This window comes from Eumetopias jubatus, unplaced genomic scaffold (genome assembly GCF_037043125.1).
Source record: "Eumetopias jubatus isolate StellerSeaLion01/CBP00866 unplaced genomic scaffold, mEumJub1_p1.0 scaffold_15, whole genome shotgun sequence".
Classification (NCBI taxonomy): Eukaryota; Metazoa; Chordata; class Mammalia; order Carnivora; family Otariidae; genus Eumetopias; species Eumetopias jubatus.
In genome coordinates, this window is record NW_028274821.1 from 88,700,102 (window position 1) to 88,717,714 (window position 17,613).

At 55.5% G+C, this 17,613-nt stretch overlaps 1 protein-coding gene across 1 annotated transcript in view; it reads left to right on the top strand.

The window, feature by feature from the left end:
* The first annotated feature begins 17,193 nt into the window (after positions 1 to 17,193).
* The window catches only part of PRRX2 (paired related homeobox 2), a 45,888-nt gene continuing 45,468 nt past the window's right edge, over positions 17,194 to 17,613 (top strand). Inside the window, exon 1 of the mRNA XM_028090458.2 lies at positions 17,194 to 17,455. Within this exon, the coding sequence (XP_027946259.1) occupies positions 17,194 to 17,455 (262 nt within the window). The remainder of the gene's footprint in view (positions 17,456 to 17,613) is intronic.

Consider the following 17,613-nt stretch of genomic DNA (forward strand, 5'->3'; position numbering starts at 1 on the left):
GACCCCGCAAACCCGATCCCGGCCCAAGGCGGGTCCGCCTCTGCCAGCCCCGGCCCGGCATGGCCCCGCTCCGCCCTGCGATCCCGCCCGCGGCCGCTGGGCGCCGTCCGAGCTCCGCCCCATTGCGCGCCCCGGCCGGCCGCTGCCCGAGTTCCCCGGCCGGTGGAGGTGACTGGAACCCCCGGGCGCCTACGAGCCGCCCTGGACTCGGATCCGACCCGGGCTTCTTCCGGCTTGGCCTGGGGCTCGCTTCCCCCGACGCTGAGTGGACGCCCACCCACCCCGCCGGGCGGCGGGGACAGTTCCTCACTCTCGGTCCCCGTCCCCCGGAGCTCCTGGCCCTGCAGGCAGCTAGCTCCTTCCACTTCCTGCTCTGATGGACTCAGTGAACTTTAGTTTATTCATCCGTAAAACGGGGGTAATAGCACCCACCCAAGATCTTGGATCCAGAGCTCTGTGAGTGTCAGGGACTTGGAGTCTAGCAGGAAGGAACCCAAGCCTGGGGCCACTTTCTGGGGCTTAGGCATCTTATCTTAGGCCATCCGCGTGAACCTCGACCACCTCGAGTCCCACATCAGAGCCCTGATGTCTTCATGATTCTGCAAAGTCCTTTCTGAAGAGGCGTGAGGGTCCCAGCGTTCGCATAGCGCCTTGGCCTCCCCCCTCCCCCGCCCAACCATGGGCCCTTGGAAGTCGCTCCCATCAGGCACCTGCCAGAGGCGAGAGTTGTTGAGTGAAGGAGAAAAGGTCTAGAGAGGCATTTGGAGACAATCCGATGTGTATGTTCGGCTCCCCCACCAAGAGCAGAACAGATTTACTTTAGATTGGGGAAACCCAATCTAAAGCACTCCCCCCAGGCCTGGCTATGAGGACCCAGCAGGGTCTAGTATGCAGCAGGGGCTGCATAATTAATGGCTGGCTGTTATTGTCGTTAAGTTTACAAGGTGGTTGTGCAGATCAAATGACCAGCTATCAAAATCCCCATTGGGCACTCAAAACACCTTTTTGTCTCTGCCTCTATTGCCTAGAAGGCCCAGAAGGAGGGGTGGGGGTGGGCAGCTTGGGCTTGGCAGAAGGGACTGCAGACCACCGGGTCCATGGCTCCCAGTACATGACTGCCTGGGTTCTCACTCCAGGAGAAAAGGGTCTTCTTCCTCCTATTCCCCCGCCTCTTCTCCCTTTCCTCCTCCTTCTTCTTCTACTTCTTCAGATTTTCTTTATTTATTTGAGAGAGAGAGAAAAAAAAAAAAAAAAAAACACAAGCAGGGGGAGCAGCAGAGGGAAAGGGAGAAGCAGACTCCCCAGTGAGCAAGGAGCCGGATGCGGGACTTGATCCCAGGACCCTGAGATCATGACCTGAGCCGAGGGCAGATGCTTAACTGACTGAGCCACCCAGATGCCCCGAGAAGTGTCTTCTTGAGTGACATTGGGAAATGCTGCTCACACTGATATGGAGCTTTCCATCTTATCTTGTAAAATCAGATGATTGGGTACTTGGGCCCAAACTCCCATCTGGCAACAATGAGCATCTGAATGGGGCACTTGCTCAAATGTGCCTCAGTCTCCCCAGGTGTTACCCTGGGAGGGGGGTTGGGAATGTCTACCCCTATTTTAAGGGTCCACACCCTGCTTCTTGACCCCAAGGTCCTGAGTGGTATAGCAACCAACAGGCAGCCCAGAGGCTTCTCAGCCCTTCCCATTGGATTCAGGGTCACTTGCTCTGTGGCACAGGTCAGGGGACTGGGGCACCCTTGGGCATGTGGTGAGTAACTGGAGGAGGCCTGTTTAGAATGGGGTCCAGGACAGACCTGGGGGACCGCCTGGGCTGAGGCCTGCTTCTGCCTGGCTCCACTCTTTTCCTAAGGCTGTCATAACAAAGCATCACAGACTGGGCGGCTGGGAACAACAGAAATGTATTCTCTCCCAGTTCTGGGAGCCGGAAGTCTGAAATCAAAGTGTCGGCAGGCAGGGACGCAGCTCCATCCAAAGACTCCAGGGAAAGTTCCTTTCTTGCCTCTGCCAGCTTCTGGTGGCCCCAGGCTTTCCTTGGCTTGTGGCAGCTCCACTCCCATTTCTGCACACTTCTGTGTTCACATGGTCTTTCTCCGTGTCTGTGTCTCTGGCAAATCTCCTTGTCCTTTCTAACTGACACCAGTCACCGGATTTAGGACATACCCTAATCTGGTAGGAATTCATTTTAACTTGATTATATTTGCAAACAAAACAAAACAAAAAAACCAAAAAAAAAAAAAACCCTTATTTCCAAATAAGATCACAGTCAAAAGTACCAGAGGCTAGGACTTGAACATGTCTCTTTGGAGGACACAGTTAAGACTGCTCTGAGGGATGACCCCCGGCATGGCCCTTCTGGTCTTTGGGTCTCAGTTTCCTCACCCGTAACCCGAAGGCCCTTCAGCTCTGACAGTCTTGGAGCCAATGAAGAGGTCCTTGATGTTGCTGGTGGGCTCTGCCAACAAGAAAATTCTAATTGTCTTGTGGCCAGTAAAGGAACGGTAAGGAGTTAGCTTTTATTTACTGAGCCTTTCTGACGCGCCAAGCACTGTGTTAATCTCAATAAATCCCATTAAGTAAATGATGGTATTATACTATTTTCAAACAAGGAAACAGGCTCAGAGAGGTTTGGAGGCTTACCCAACCTTGCACAGCTAGGTGGAGACTCCAACCCAGGTCTGGAGGTGGGGCTGCTCTTCCCCACATCTGGCCTTCAGGCGTGGGATGTCCGGCAGCTCCTCCAGGTGTGGGCCTGAGAGGGTCTGCACAAGCAGGAGTAAGGAGCTGACCCCTGCTCTGTCACAGCCCCTGGGCACCACACTGTGGAGCCAGGCCCTGCCGCCTGCCTGTCGCCCAGGCTCCTGTCTTTAGAAAACTCCTTGACCCCTGACCTCCCTCCTGTCAGCAAGGGCAACCTTGTTTCCTCCATCTGCCTCCCATTAAGGCTCTGTCACTCAGAGCCTCTGATTTAAGTCCTGAACGTTCTCTCTTCTTTCCTTGCCACTGCCTCCCACTGCCTCTCACTGCCCTACCGGCCTAGCCACTTCCTGCCGCCGAATTCCAGGATTCCTAGGCAGGCTGGGGGTCCTGGAGCCAAGCACCCAGAGCCCAGAATCTGGCTGGGTCTGCCCCTGCCCCAGGGAGTTGGGGAGTCCCTCTGACTGTCCAATGTACAGAGAGGGGTAAAACCTTAATATATAAAGAACTGTTAAAAATCAACAAGAAGAAGGCAAAAACACTAACAAAAAAAATGGGCAAAGGACCTGCACAGGGGACTGGGGCACCCTTGGGCATGTGGTGAGGAGAGAAGTTTAGCCCCTCCAGCTGTCCAACACCAACAGGGGTAATAGCCGTCACACCTCACACGAGACTCTGTCCTATAGCAGTTCAACAAAGTGAGTCCAAGGATAGTGGGTACCGTATGATTCCCACTTAGGGAAAAGTGGTATGTGTATGTGTACCCGTGAGCGCGTGGGCCCGTAAGCAGGACAGCCACATACTAAGGTGTTAGTGGCAGCTATATCTGGGTGCTGGGATCTGGGGCACATGGATCTTCCTTGTGTTTCTGTGTATTTCCTACCTTTTTACCAAATGAGTGTCTTGCCTGAGATTCAAGACACTAAATCAGCCACAGGCAGGGAATCAGGCCCCGCACACCCCTCCTATACCTAGGGTTGGAGGGAAGGCCGTGAGCACCAGGACCAGGCCCTGCTCTGTCCACAAAATCCTCCCAGCACCCAGGTCACCCGCCCTGGAGGCCCCCCCCCCAATCCCCTTCCTCCGGGCTCTCCCAGCCTGGGTTAGCACATCGTTCATTTTCTTCCCCGGGCCTCTGGGGTACCACAGGGCCTAGCCTGACTGTGAGTGATACATTGAGAACAACGACAGCCTTTGGTCAAGTTCATCCCGTGTCCCGTGAATTGGATTAGGAGCCCATTGTTCGTGATCTCATTGACTAGTCATAACACCCAGGAAGGACGCAGTAGCAGGATTTCCCACATCATAGTCTGAGGCTCAGAGAGACAACTGGCCAACCGATGGCTAGTGACCTCCCGAGGGGCCCAGTCGGGATTCACACCCAGAGCCTGGCTCTTAACCTCTCCTCGGAGCCCCTGCTCAGGACGCCTGCCACCGGCCCAACCCCGGCCCTCGCACGCTCACACGCTCTTGCCCACACGCTCGCACACGCTCACGCATATACTCAGGCGACAGACTCTCACACGTTATCTTGAACGCTCACACATGTGTGTTGGTCACATAAGACATTCTCACACCCTGCCACACTCTCGCCAACATATTCCCACACACACGCCCTCTCACGCAAACGCATACTTCCTCAGACACACCATCATACACGCTCACACCCTCTCTGTCTCTCTCACGCACATACACACGCTCACACGCAGGAGGGCGGCCCTGGGGTTGGGGGCACTGGTCCTGCTCCATTCCCAGGACCTTCACCCTCCCCAGACCCCTGTCAGCAGCCAGGTCTGTCCCTTATAAGGCCCTTAAGGGGGAAGTGGGGTGAAAGGCCCCCGTTTTATTTCTCCTCTTTTGATTTGGCTGAGTTTCCATAAAGTGAGATATTTGGACAACGTGGCAGTCCGCCACAAGGAATACTGCTTTCTCTACTTGGTGGGCAGCCTCCAACTTCAGCCCCTGGCACGTCCCAGGGGCACCGAGGCTCGAGGCTTGGAGATGGAGGGCTGGGCGTATTTGTGAAGGGAATGGGACTGCAGTCATGGGGGCCGGCGCCCCCAGGGCTTCCTCCTGTCTGCACTTCTCTGCCGGCCCCCCTCTCCCTTCCTCTCCTCCCCCCTCCCCCACGCCCTGACCCCACCCTGACCCCTGACCCTCATGACCTGAGCCTGCTTGGCCCTGTGTGGAAGGACAAGGCCCCGATTCTCTGCTCGCAGAGGCCTAACCCTCTGTGGGCTCAGGGGGGGACACTGAGGGACCAGGAGCCCAGGAGGAGGAGTGGGTGGTAGGGCCTTGGCTGGGCCGGGGAAGACTCTCCTGTCCCCTCCTCTTTCCATCTGCTCTCCTAAGACGCACCGAGGAGCATTTTGGGGACCCTGACACTCAGGAACCCCGCCCCCGCTGGCCAGAGCCCCCTGCTCCAAGGGCAGCCTCCTCCCTGACAAGGTTCCCGCTCCATACAAACACCGCCAGGCGGTCCTGGTGCCCTGCTCTTCCAGATGAGGTGACGGCCACGCGGACAGGCTGAGGAGGTGCTTGGAGACCGTCTTAGCTGCCCGAGCCGCCATGACAAAATACCATGGACGGAGGTGGCGGGGGCGCTTAAACAACAGCCATTTATTCCTCAGAGTTCTGGAGGCTGGGGAGCCCGAGATCAAGGTGCCAGCAAGGTAGGTTTCATCCCGAGGCCTCCCCTCTTAGCTGGTAGGCGGCCACTGTCTTGCTACGCACTCCCTTCTTCCTTGCGGGCGCGTGCAGAGAAGGCATGTGGATGGCTCGCCCTCTTCTTGGAGGGGCACGGATCCCATTCTGGGGGCTCCACCCTTGTGACCTCATCTAACCTAATGACCTTCCAATGGCCCCACCTCCTAATACCATCACCTTGGAGGTTAGGGCTTCAATATATGAACTCGGAGGGCACGAATGTTCAGTCCATACAGAGCCCCTCAGGCCCCTTGCCCCGAGACAGGAGGGCTTCCCTTGCTCAGCCTCCCTGCCCCAGCTACACGAGAGGATGGTGGGTTTGGGGGCTTGCCTCCATGCCTTCCTGCTCCAGAAATCAGGGGGCCTACTGAGAGTGACCTTTAGCTTCACATGGGGTAACCATCCCAAGAAACAGTGCCCAGGCCTCTCCCTGGCACATCCTCACCTTGTCAATGCTGGTCAGCCTGCCTCCGCCTCTCCTGTCCTTGGCAAGCAGGTCTGTGTGGTCTTGGCCAGGCCTTGCCCTCTCTGGGCCAAATGGGTGTGGGGAGGGTCCCCAGGAGGTCGGAGCCTGGCCCATCTCTGGCTGGTCCATGAGCCCAGAGTCCTGATCGCAGAGACTCTCCCATCTGAGGCCGGCTGGTGCCCAGTTGGCATCGGTTCTTGGCAGGCCAGCCCAGAGGCAGAGAGCTCAAAGGAAGCGACCACTGGACCCCCTCCGTCCGCTGTAGCCAGGCGCGGGCACGTTCTGCCAAGGGAGGGCTCAGATCCCTTGGGGAAGGAGGGAGGGCAGAGGTGGGCACAGGGTCCTTTGTGCTCCCCAGAAAGCCTTCCACTCCACCCCCACTGGCCCCGCTTGGCAGAGCGGACACAGGAAGAATCTGGTCAGCCATCCGTCAGGGAGACAGAGTGGGCCCGTTCGAGGAGGGGAGCCGGGAAATTTGATCATTAAGAAACCCTCCTGGCTGTCTGGGGGAATTTAATTAAATTGCTGGAGAAAGCTATGAGAGAAGACCACATCTGGAACCAATATGTGGGCTTTGATTTTTTTTCTCCTCTCTCTCTCTCTCCCTCTCTCTCTCCTTCCCCCTTCCCATGTCATTGCGTAAAAGGAACACAGTCGAGCCCTGGAGTACTGGTTCCTCTGGGATCGGATTCCTGGCAGAGGCGGAGAGAAACCACAGGCAGGGACACAGACTGAGGGGAGAGAGCAGAGATGAAGTCTGAGACGGAGATGGGGTGGGAGGGCCGGCGCAGAAGGGATGTGGGGCCGGGCTGTGCCTTGAGATTTGGCTGTGGAGGTGTCAGCAGTGATAAGAGGTAAAGGGTCAAGAGAGTAATTCCGGAGGATTCCAGAAATCAACACACCGAGCCAAGGGTCCCTCAGGTAGCCAGCGTTTATGAAGCCCCTGGCCTGCTTGAAACACCCATCGTGGGGTGAATCGTCCCCACACCCTGAGGCGTAGATGCCCCATTTACAGATGGGAGGGGAGTGACTGGCCTAAGGTCACAGAGCACGTGAATGGCAGTGTGTGCTGGGGGGCTTGATCTCAGGCCTATCTGGATACTGTCTAGACAGGCTATGCGGGTCACTCTGATTGTTATTACTTCACTAGGTGGCTATTTATTTCATGCTTGCCCGTGCCTGGCACTGGGCTGGAATCTGGGGAGGCAGCCGCGTGGAAGGCAGGCAGGAAGCTCAGTGCTGGGTGCTGGCAGGGGCCGAGACAAGAGGACCTCGCCTGGGCAGTCAGCAGCGGTTAACGTGAGTCCTATGCCTGGGCAATGAGTCAGCCGAGAGAGGGGAGGTGCGGACAGAGGCATTGGGGTCCCTCTGTTGCCCCCGTGGAGCAGGACCCTCCAGGCCCCAGGCCCCTGCCCTGAGCTGGGCCAGAGTGGGTACTTAGAGGTGTGGGGATGAGTGGAGAGCTTCCCAGCCCGCACCCCATGGCTAAGCCATCGACAAGGGCCTAGTCCCCTCTTTCAGCCACTTTAGCTCATTAACAATCCTGTTCCCGGTCTCCAAGCCTACCCCCTCCCCCCCAGGTCCCAGAGCCCTCAGGCCCAAACAAGGCTCCCAGAAACTCCTGCCAGCCAGGGCTGAGGGGGGAGAACACGGTCCCCCCTCTGGGCAGGCAAACTCTGGGGTAATTCCCTTCCTCCCCACAAACCCAGCTCCTTCCCTGCAGCCCGCATAGCCCAGGTGCGGGGGGGGGGGGGGGGGGGGGGCTCCCTTGACCACACCCCGCCCCAGGACCCTGAAGTCTTACTTATATCCAACAGCCACTTCCCTCTCGCTCTGCAGGTTGCAAGCCCTGAGGGTGGGAATTGGCCTGTTCCCAGCGTAGTCTCAGGCCCAGGCCCAAGAGTGGGCCCAGGAAGGAGCGAGGCACACATTTGTGGAATGGGTGTCTCATGACCTTGGTGCGTGCAGAGCAGTCAATCGTGTAATTAAAGCTCAAGAGCTTGGCAGGGAGGGGAAAGTGAGTCACAGTGAGACCAAAAAGGATGTTGTAGCAGGGCCCAGGCCCCTTAGAACAGGTCAGGTGGGAGGCTGTGGGTCCTCTGCACAGGCTGGGTCCCCCACCTGGACATCGGAGATCCTAGCTTCTTTCTCATGCTGAACCCTGCTCCGCCTCGGGAGTCCACTCAATGGCCCTTCCTCAGGGAAGCCCTCCCCACCCCACCGCCCACATGAGCCCATGATCCCCAGATCTTGCTGCTTCTCTATCCTCTCTCTCTGGGCTATCTGGGTCACCACTCTGTCCCCGTGCCCCAGCCCGGCCCCAGCACCAGACGGCACTCAGTGGAAAACCTGTCATAGAGGTACTGAGCCCTGTATTCAGGTGCATCTGGCTTGTGAGCTGGGGGGGCGGGGGGGGGGCGGAAAGAGGCCAGTCCTGCCCGCAGGCTCTGCTCTAGGTCTGGGGAAGCAGTGACAGTGGTGATGACCGTGGGCTGCAGCTGTAAGTGACATGTCCTGCGAGCTGGGGACCAGGCAGATGCTAGGGAGGCCCGGCAGAACCTTGTTACAGCCTCACGGTCCCCCCAGGGAGGGAGAGCGGGTCGCTCTTGTTAGCCCCATTTGGCAGATAAAGAAGTGAAGGTTTGGGGAAACTGAGTTGCTGGCCCACAGTCGTGGGGTTGAAGGGCTGAGCTGGGACTGGAACTCCGTATTTCCTCCTGGTGGAGGCAGGAAGGCCTCCAGGAGTCGGAGGGAGCAGCTCTGAGCCACGAGAGGCAGGTGGGTGTTGGGGCCTTGAGGCAGGTGGGTGTTGGGGAAGGGAAAGGCCCCGAGGCCGAAGGTCTGTACTAAGATCTGGGCGATTCGATGGGGGTGGAGTGGTAGGGCAGGGGCACAAAATGCAACGGTCAAGGCTCCATGAAGGGAGGGAGCAGGAGACCAGTGGCCTGCAGGCCATCAGCAGCCCGGCTAATCTGAAACAAACACAGAGGGAGACGCGGGGTCCCTCTTGCAGGCCCTGACAGGGTGATGATATACAGAGTTTTAAATAAATGTATATCATTAGGGACATATTGTCTGGCAGGAGAAAAATGATGCCCTTTCCCACCCCTGCCTCCCCTCCCCCCCCAAAAAAAGGAGGGGGGAAAATCCAATGCTACAGCTAAAAAGGAAATTGCATTAATACAGATTGTTTTATTTAAAAAACCTTGACCTCCACTTCAAAAAAAGTCATTAGACATTCTCCTTCTCAAAGGCCGCCGGAGCCGTTATGGGGAGGCCTGTTCATTCTTCAATGACTTACTGTTCCCGCGCTCGGGGAAATGTGTGAGGGATCGGGGAGTAATTTAAGGCTCCCTGCAGAAAGGTGTGTAAATCTTTGCATGTCTAAAGAAACTTTACCAGACCACTAAGTCAGAGGAAAAGAAAACTGGCAGAGCGACCCGCCCACCCTTTTTTCCGTTTCTTGCCTTTGGAACTCTGATCTCTTTGATGGTAAAAATGGTCATATTTCACCCCCAAAATATCAGCAATCAGCGAACGAAGGAAGTAGAAGCCCATGGGGAGTTTCACCGCCGATTAGGCCCTTGGTTTAATTATTTAACGCCTGCCTGGATTGTGCAGGCTGTGAACACACTCTCCTGGCGTGGGTTCAAGAACAAGTTATAAATAATAATAACCATTATATCCCCAATTAAGATGGTGAACTGAAAGCCTCGTCCCCCCTTGCATCCCAGCCTTGTCCTCGGCTGCTGCCCCCCCTTCGTGGCACATGCCCCCCCCCATGCTGTGTGCAATGAGGAGCCCCACACGCCCCACCCCACTCACCGCAAAGTAATCACAGCAAGATGGTGCAGGGCCCCGGAGGGAGCCAGGGCAGGGCCTGAGGGCTCCAGAGGCCTTTGTGAAGGAGGCTCAGGGCTCCCTGGGCCTCAGCCTGTGCCCCTGGCCCCGGGCGTCCTTCCCCTACTCTCAGAGAAGGCAAGGCTGGAGTGCTAGGGGCAGCCTTCAAGAAGCCAGCCACAGCATGAGGTGGGCCCCCGGTTTGGGATTGGTCCTTTTCCCTTTGAGCCTCAGTTTCTCTACCTGTAACAAGAGGTTGTTCCCCAACAGGGGTCCTCCTGGTTGTCACATGGGTCCCAGCAGCCCAGAGCCCACGGCTTGGAAGAAGTGTCTGTCGTAACAGAACGGCCAGCCTAGCCAAGTCTAGTCCGGGCCGCTCGGGCTCCGCAACTGGACAACACCTCGTCAGAGTCCCACCATTCAAAGCCTTTTCTTCACACCCGCACGTGTGAGGCTTGCCCACTATTTCCCACGTGCCAGGCCCACTCCATCTGTGAGGTAGGCCCTGTTGTGACCTCCGGCTGACAGGCCGGGGAACCGAAGTCCAGAGAGGTGAAGGGACCCACTCCCCCGGCTGGAAAGTATCCAACACGAGGCCACTGCATCCCCAAAAATCTAAAACCTAAATGGAAAAACAAAAAGGCCACGTGGAGGCTGGTCCGGAGGTAGCGGGTTATCTGAATTTCAGTCAGTTCCAGCTGGAGCTCCTTGCCCTACTGTTTCCCCTCTTCTCATGACTGCATTTGGCTAACCTTAAAAAAAAAAAAAAAAAAAAATTGCCACATGGAAGGAGAAGAAAAGAGAAGCTAATACACTGACTTGCCATCGGGACAGATAAAGTTACTGTGATTGTCTTCACATTAGCTCTGGGGCTCCTGGTTGGCAAGGCAAAAAGGGAAATGCAATGATCGGCCAGGTCTCATTATTTCGGGTTTTTTTGTTGTTGTTGTTTTGTTTTGTTTTTTAGGAAGAGACCATAATTCTTCAAGAGAAATACAGAACTTCCTAGTCCTCATTCTCATGGAACAACTTGGCATGATGGTTAGGAGCCTCACAAACTTAGCAGGACACAGAGCGTATGCTTTCTGAGCCTCAGTTTCCCCTCCTGGCATGTAGTTGTGAGGATGCTGCAAGACAGTATGGTCGATACATCGCCTGGCTCACAGTAACGCTCGTGAAACGTGGGCCCCTCTCTTACGGAGCCCATCTCTATCTTTGGATTTTGCAGGTGAGGCAGAAACATTCTTCAAAGGGGCATAATATTTCAACCCTTGCCAAGAGCTGAGAACCGGTCACTTCAGCAGGATATCCCAGTAGGGAGATCCCCAGGGAGGAAACTGAGGCTTGGGAAAAGTCTGGGCAGTGAGCTGAGGGGGAGAGCCAAATGTCCTGCCCCATTGGGCTCGGCTCTACTTCCCATAGGGTGGACCGGGGTCCGGGATGCACGGGGAGCCCCGCTGTGATCACAGCCTGACACAATATTTACAGAACCCTGCGATCTGTCACGGTCATGCCTGGTCACGTCTGAGTCACATCAGCCTGCGATGTTTACGATTCCCCAGATGCACAAGAGTGAACACAGTTTAGCCTGTGCACCATCCCTGTGAAACCGTCTCCTTCGGAAGAGGCTCCTGGGTATGTGGCCCAGAAGAGCCTCAGGATTCCGTGTCATCCTTGGTCTCTGCTTACCCCATCTGTGAAATGGGCCTGGTCCTTGAGTGTTTGACGGCCAGGGTCTTGTCAAGGTTGTCGTGACCAAAGAATGACATCGATATGACTCCGGAAGAAATAGAGAAGCATTGCAGTAAGAAAAATGAGTAGTGACCATAAACAGACATCTTACAAATGAGAGATGCAAAAGGTCATTCAATACCAAAATATTCATTAATAATTCAATGTATGCAATTCAATGTAAAGAGGAAATGCCTTTCAAAATTTAAAATAAATTATGGGGCGCCTGGGTGGCTCAGACGGTTAAGCATCTGCCTTCAGCTCAGGTCATGATCCCAGAGTCCTGGGATCGAGTCCCGCATCGGGCTCCCTGCTCCTTGGGAGCCGCTTCTCCCTCTGCCTCTCTCTCTCTCTCTCTCTCATGAATAAATAAATAAAATCTTTAAAAAATAAAATAAAATAAATTATGATTACCACTCTGGCTCAGCCCTGCCTACAGAGGGGGCAGCCATCGCCACCCCGGCCGGCATCATGCTGCCCTCGGACCCCTGGTGAAGTCCGAGATCATCACAAAGAGAACCAAGAAGTTCATCTGGTACCAGTGACACTGATAGGTCAAAATGAAATGTAACCGGCATTGGCCATAGGATTCAGAGAAGGTTCGGGGGCCAGTTCTTGAGGCCCAACGGTGGTTATAAGAGCAACAAGAAAACCGAGTGCCTGCCATCCAGTGGCTTCCAGAAGTTTCTGGTCCACAACATCGAGGAACTGAAAGTAACAATGATGCTGGTGTGCAACAGAGCTTACTGTATGGGGGTCCTCAAAAGGTTTTGCCCAAGAACTGCAAAGCTGTTCTGGAAAGAGCAGCCCGCTAGCTGACTGTCGGTCACCAGCCACAACACCAGGCTGCACGGGGAAGAACACGAATAGGTAGCTCATGTGCATGTTTTATTTGTGTTAAATAAAACCGGAAAGACATTGCCATAAACAAACAAATAAAATAGCTCGTGCTAACCGGGACGCAGAGACCCAAGAGTAGACACTGATGCAACCTTTCTGGAGGCTATATGGCAATATGATCAAAAGTCTTAAATCTTTTGCAGAATCTTTGACCCACTGTGTGAATTTTCTCCTTGCTGCTGTAACAAATGATCACAAGCCTTGTCTTTTAAAACGATATAAAAAGGGCGCCTGGGTGGCTCAGATGGTTAAGCGTCTGCCTTCAGCTCAGGTCATGATCCCAGGGTCCTGGGATCGAGTCCCGCATCGGGCTCCCTGCTCCTTGGGAGCCTGCTTCTCCCTCTGCTTCTCTCTCTCTCTCTCTCCCTCTCTCTCTCTCTCCCCCTGTCTCTCATGAATAAATAAATAAAATATTAAAAAAAAATAAAATGATATAAATGTATTTTAACTTTCCATTCTAGAGATCAGATAGTCCTGGGCTGAAATCAAGGCCGGGCTGGGCAGGGCTGCATTTCCTTCTGCAGGCTCTGGGGAAGACTCTCTTTCCTTGCCTTTTCCAGCTTCTAGAAGCTGCCCATGTGAGTTTGTGGCTGCTCTCCTCTTTCTTCAAAGCCAGTGCTGGCCTGCTGAGTTTTTCTCACATCCAGGCTCTCCTACCTCCCTCTTCCACTTTAAAGGACCCATGGGTTTACACCGTAATCTAAAAGGATCTCCTTATCTTAAGGTCACCTGATAGGCAAGCTTAATTCCATCTGATACCTTAATTCCATCTGCTACCAAATCCACAAATTCTGGGGATTATGACTTGGACATCTTTGGAAGGCTAGTATCAGCTCACCACATCCAGATATCCTAGGTCTTTATTATCAAGAAAAGAAGTATGGAGGTATAGCAGTAGGGAATGATGTATCACTGGGCTTTCATTAAAAATAGTGGTGGATGAGATACAGTAAGCAAGTTATAAAAAGTTGTTACATTGTAGCTTGACTTTTATAACATGCGCGATGATCTTTGTCTGTCTAGGATACAGATGTAAGCTAGAAAGATATACTCTAAAATTATTTTTAGCTCACTCCTTTTCCTTGGCCTTCAATAGTGAATAAATATAGTGATTATCTTCAATCTCTTTCATTAAACCGACTTAAAAAAAAAAAGGTACTGAATAGAAGGGACGCCTGGGTGGCTCAGTCGGTTAAGCATCTGCCTTCGGCTCAGGTCGTGATCCCGGGGTCCTGGGATCGAGTCCCACATCAGGCTCCTTGCTGAGCGGGGAGCCTGCTTCTCCCTCTGCCTGCCTCTGTCTCCCTCTCTCTCTCTCTCTCTCTCTGATAAATAAATAAATAAGTAATCTAAAAAAAAATGTACTGAATATCTGTTGTGTGTCAGAGAGCTCTTACAGTGGGATATACGTGATTTTTATTCTCTTAATTTTGCTTATGTCTTGGGCGCCTGGGTGGCTCAGATGGTTAAGCGTCTGCCTTTGGCTCAGGTCATGATCCCAGGGTCCTGAGATCGGGTCCCGCATCGGGCTCCCTGCTCCTTGGGAGCCTGCTTCTCCCTCTGCCTCTCTCTCTGTCTGTCTGTCTCTCATGAATAAATAAATCAAATCTTTAAAAAAAATTTTTTTTGCTTATGTCTTCTAAAATCTCCGCATTAAGCATCTTACTTCTGTGATAAGAAAAGTAACTTTTTTTTATTTTTATTTTTAGCACATGAGCTTTTGAGACTCGGGTAAATATGCACTTCGACTCATGGAGAGACCTAGGAGCCAACCTCCAACAGAGCCACCGATTAAGGATCAGCTCCTTCTCCGTGGAATCTTCTCCGGAGAGCAGGGATCGTCTCTGCTCTCCTCTGTTCTCTCCATTCCCGCTGCCTGGAGCAGGGCCTGGTTCTGTAAGGCCTTGTGGAACTGAGGTTCCCAACTGGGATCCTGTTTACTGTTCATTCCCCCCTCTGGGTTAACATCACAGCATCGATCTAAATCGCCATCGAAATTATTTCTTTTCTAGTTGTAGCCCTTTGGGGTAATGAGTTCTGTCCTCTTGGGGTAACTGGAGTTTCCCTGGGTGCATTTCCAGGCTGCAACGGGCCTGGAGTTCTTGCTCAAGGGCTCAGCTTTGGTATAGTAGCCAATGCCTCCTGCCTCACTCTGCCGTCCCTGTACCACCCCGGCCCCCAGCGCCAGGACCGGCAAGGGTATCAACAACAGCAGTAACAATAATAATAATAATGCCACATTCGTGAGAATTCTTTTGGGTTGGTCCCTTTATTATCCCTAGGTACAGATGATGGATCAGCCTCAGAGGGAACTAGTGAGTGACCTCTCCAAGGCCACACGGCTCGTAAGTGGCAGGGAAAAGATTCAAACCCATGTCCCCCCAGCTCCAGAGTCTGACTTCGTTATCACTGCCCTGCACTGCTTCTTGGAATAAATGTGGTTTTTGTTTTGTTTTGTTCTGTTTTTTAAGATTTTGTTTATTTGTCAGAGAGAGAGAGAGAGAGAGAGCACAAGCAGGGGGAGTGGGAGAGGGAGAAGCAGGTTTCCTGCTGAGCAGGGAGCCCGATGCGGGACTTGATCCCAGGACCCTGAGATCATGACCTGAGCTGAAGGCAGCCGCTTAACCAACTGAGCTACCCATGCAAGGTGCTTCACAATATATAGATAGATAGATCGATTGATTGATCGATCACTCTATATCTATATCAACTTACTTAATTCTCCTAACAGCCCATTTTACAGATGAGATAACCGAGAGGAAACAGTCTAAAGAGACTTCTAAGGTCCACAGCTACGAAGTTCAAGGTCTGGATTTGAACCCAGAAGGCTGGGGCCAGAGCAGCCTCATTGTACACAGATACAGGACATTACCTCTCTGTGCGTGTAGGATGAATGAATGAATGATTGAGCTGATGGAGGATGTCACTGTGACTGAGACCCAACCACCGTACTTCTCGGCCCTGGGCCTCACTTTCCCTACCTGTTCAATGGAAGGGCTTGGACTGAACAGTTTCCACGGTTCTCCCAGCTCTAGAAAGAGCCTCTGCCGTTGCTGCCTCAGTTTCCCCATCCAAGGGACCAGGATGTATATGGCCCCTTGGGCCCTTCCCAGCTCCACAGGCCCATACTGACAGTACCCGCCCTGTATTCTAGGCCCCGGCCCCGTAGTGCCTGGGAGACTGATACTTCATTCGGCCCATCCTAAGGGGGAGAAGCTGGGGCTCAGAAAAGGAAGGTGACCCGCTGGAGGCCACACAGGGGTACACAGCAGAGCTGGGCCTGGAACCTGGTCTCCAACACCAAGGCTGTTCAGAACACTGAGCTGCCCTTTTCCTGGGATGAGCCCCCACTCTTGGACTCGGTGGGCACTCCAGCAGGGCGAGTTCCCAGAGCCGAGTAGCAGCCCCACTCTGCTCGGTCCCTCAGAAGATCCTTCAGCCACACACACTGTGTGCACTGCTCCCCTTTCACCCACTTTTCTCACCGGGCACTCCTTGGGCGCAGCTTTCCAAAGAAGAAAAACCCTATTGGCTCCGAACCCTCAATCTACCCAAGTGTGCACCTCCGTCGACTGCCCCGGTCAACACCACTTGGGGGACACTCAGCCTCATTTTAGGGGTTTGTCCATTGTCTCTGGGGGAAAAAAGTGACTCACGCAGAACGCAGCCTGCTGGGCTGCAGGCTCCCAGGGGTGCACACTGGGCGGGTTTTGTGTGCAGGAGCCCGGAAAGGACACCCTGAAGGCCTTCCCCTGGTGGGCTTGTTTCTGTGACTTTGGACATGATGGCTGTGCAGGGACAGCAGGAGGACAGGGCGCGGTCCCCCAGCAGCTGCCCGGGGAAAGGCCTGTGGCACCCGGACGGCTTTCAGCCTCAGCTCCATCACCAGAGGCATCTTTTCCACGCTTTCCTTGAAAAACAAAAACAAGAGCAGAGACCCAAGCCTGTCTCTCTCTTGTCTTGTCCCCCGCCTGTCAGTCTGGCTGTCATCTGGCTGTCCATCCTCTCTATGTCTAAACTAGGAATTCTGGAGGGAAACTCTCTCCTACCGGCTTGATTTTCCTTGGGGAGGGCCTGGAGCATCCCGGAGATGGGCTACCAGGGGTGTGTGTTGGGGGGCCGGGGGATGCCTACACCCCAGAAGCTTGAGAATGAGCTGCTTTCCGGCCGGGAGGCCAGGTGGAGTGACCAAGGTGGACCTCGGCTTCTTTCCGACAGATTAAGAAGGCGTTGGGGTGCGTGGGGGAATGAGGGTGGAGTTGGGAGTTCGGCTCTTCGCTGTCAACTGTGTCAGAGTCGCTCCCCTTCACCCCTGAGGAGGAATTTGTGAATGGAAGGGGTTGGTGGGGTGGGGGGGTGCTGCTGATCCCTCCACTGTCGCCTCCCGCGGACCCTTGTTGGGGGTTTTAACAAACCCCCAAACACTGAACTTTCCCACTCCTTACGATGTGGGTGGGGAGGGTGAGGGGAGGACACCCCTCCTTCCCCCCTCTCCCCGCCCCCAGCCTCCGGCCGGACTCGGCGCGGGACCCCCTCCCTCCCCGCAGCCGCAGGGTGGGGGCGGGCGAGGCGCGGCGGAGGGAGGAGGAGAGGCAGGGGCGAGGTCTGCTTCAAGAAGGGGCGTGTGGCCCGAGGAGCTCGCGTTTTAGCAACTTGGAGCGAGCGAGGCGGCCGAAGGGAGGGAGAGAGTTTGCTTCCCCGACGTCAGCGCCGGGCGGGCCGCGGCGGCCGGGGGGCGAGGAGGCGGCGGGCAGCGGGGCCGAGCGCGGGGCGGCCGGGGCGCGCTCGCTCCGACCCGCGCCTGCCACCCGCGCCGGCGACCCCCCGGGGCCCTCGCGGGCATGGACAGCGCGGCCGCCGCCGCCTTCGCCCTGGACAAGCCGCCGCTGGGCCCGGGGCCGCCGCCGCCGCCGCCCGCGCTGGGGCCAGGCGACTGCGCCCAGGCGCGCAAGAACTTCACGGTGAGCCACCTCCTGGACCTGGAGGAGGTGGCGGCAGCCGGGCGGCTGGTGGCGCGCCCCGCGGCCAGGGCCGAGGCGCGGGAGGGCGCGGCGCGGGAGCCGTCCGGGGGCAGCAGCGGCAGCGAGGCGGCGCCGCAGGACGGTGAGTGCGGGCGCCGGGCAGGGCCGCGCCGGGGCCGGGGCCCGGGGGCGTGGGAACGGAAGCGCGGGGTCCGGGGTCCGGGGTCCGGGCGGGGGCGGTGGGCCGTGGGGTGGGGGGGGGCGGAGAGAGTCGGGGCGGTGCCCCGGGCGCCGCGCGGG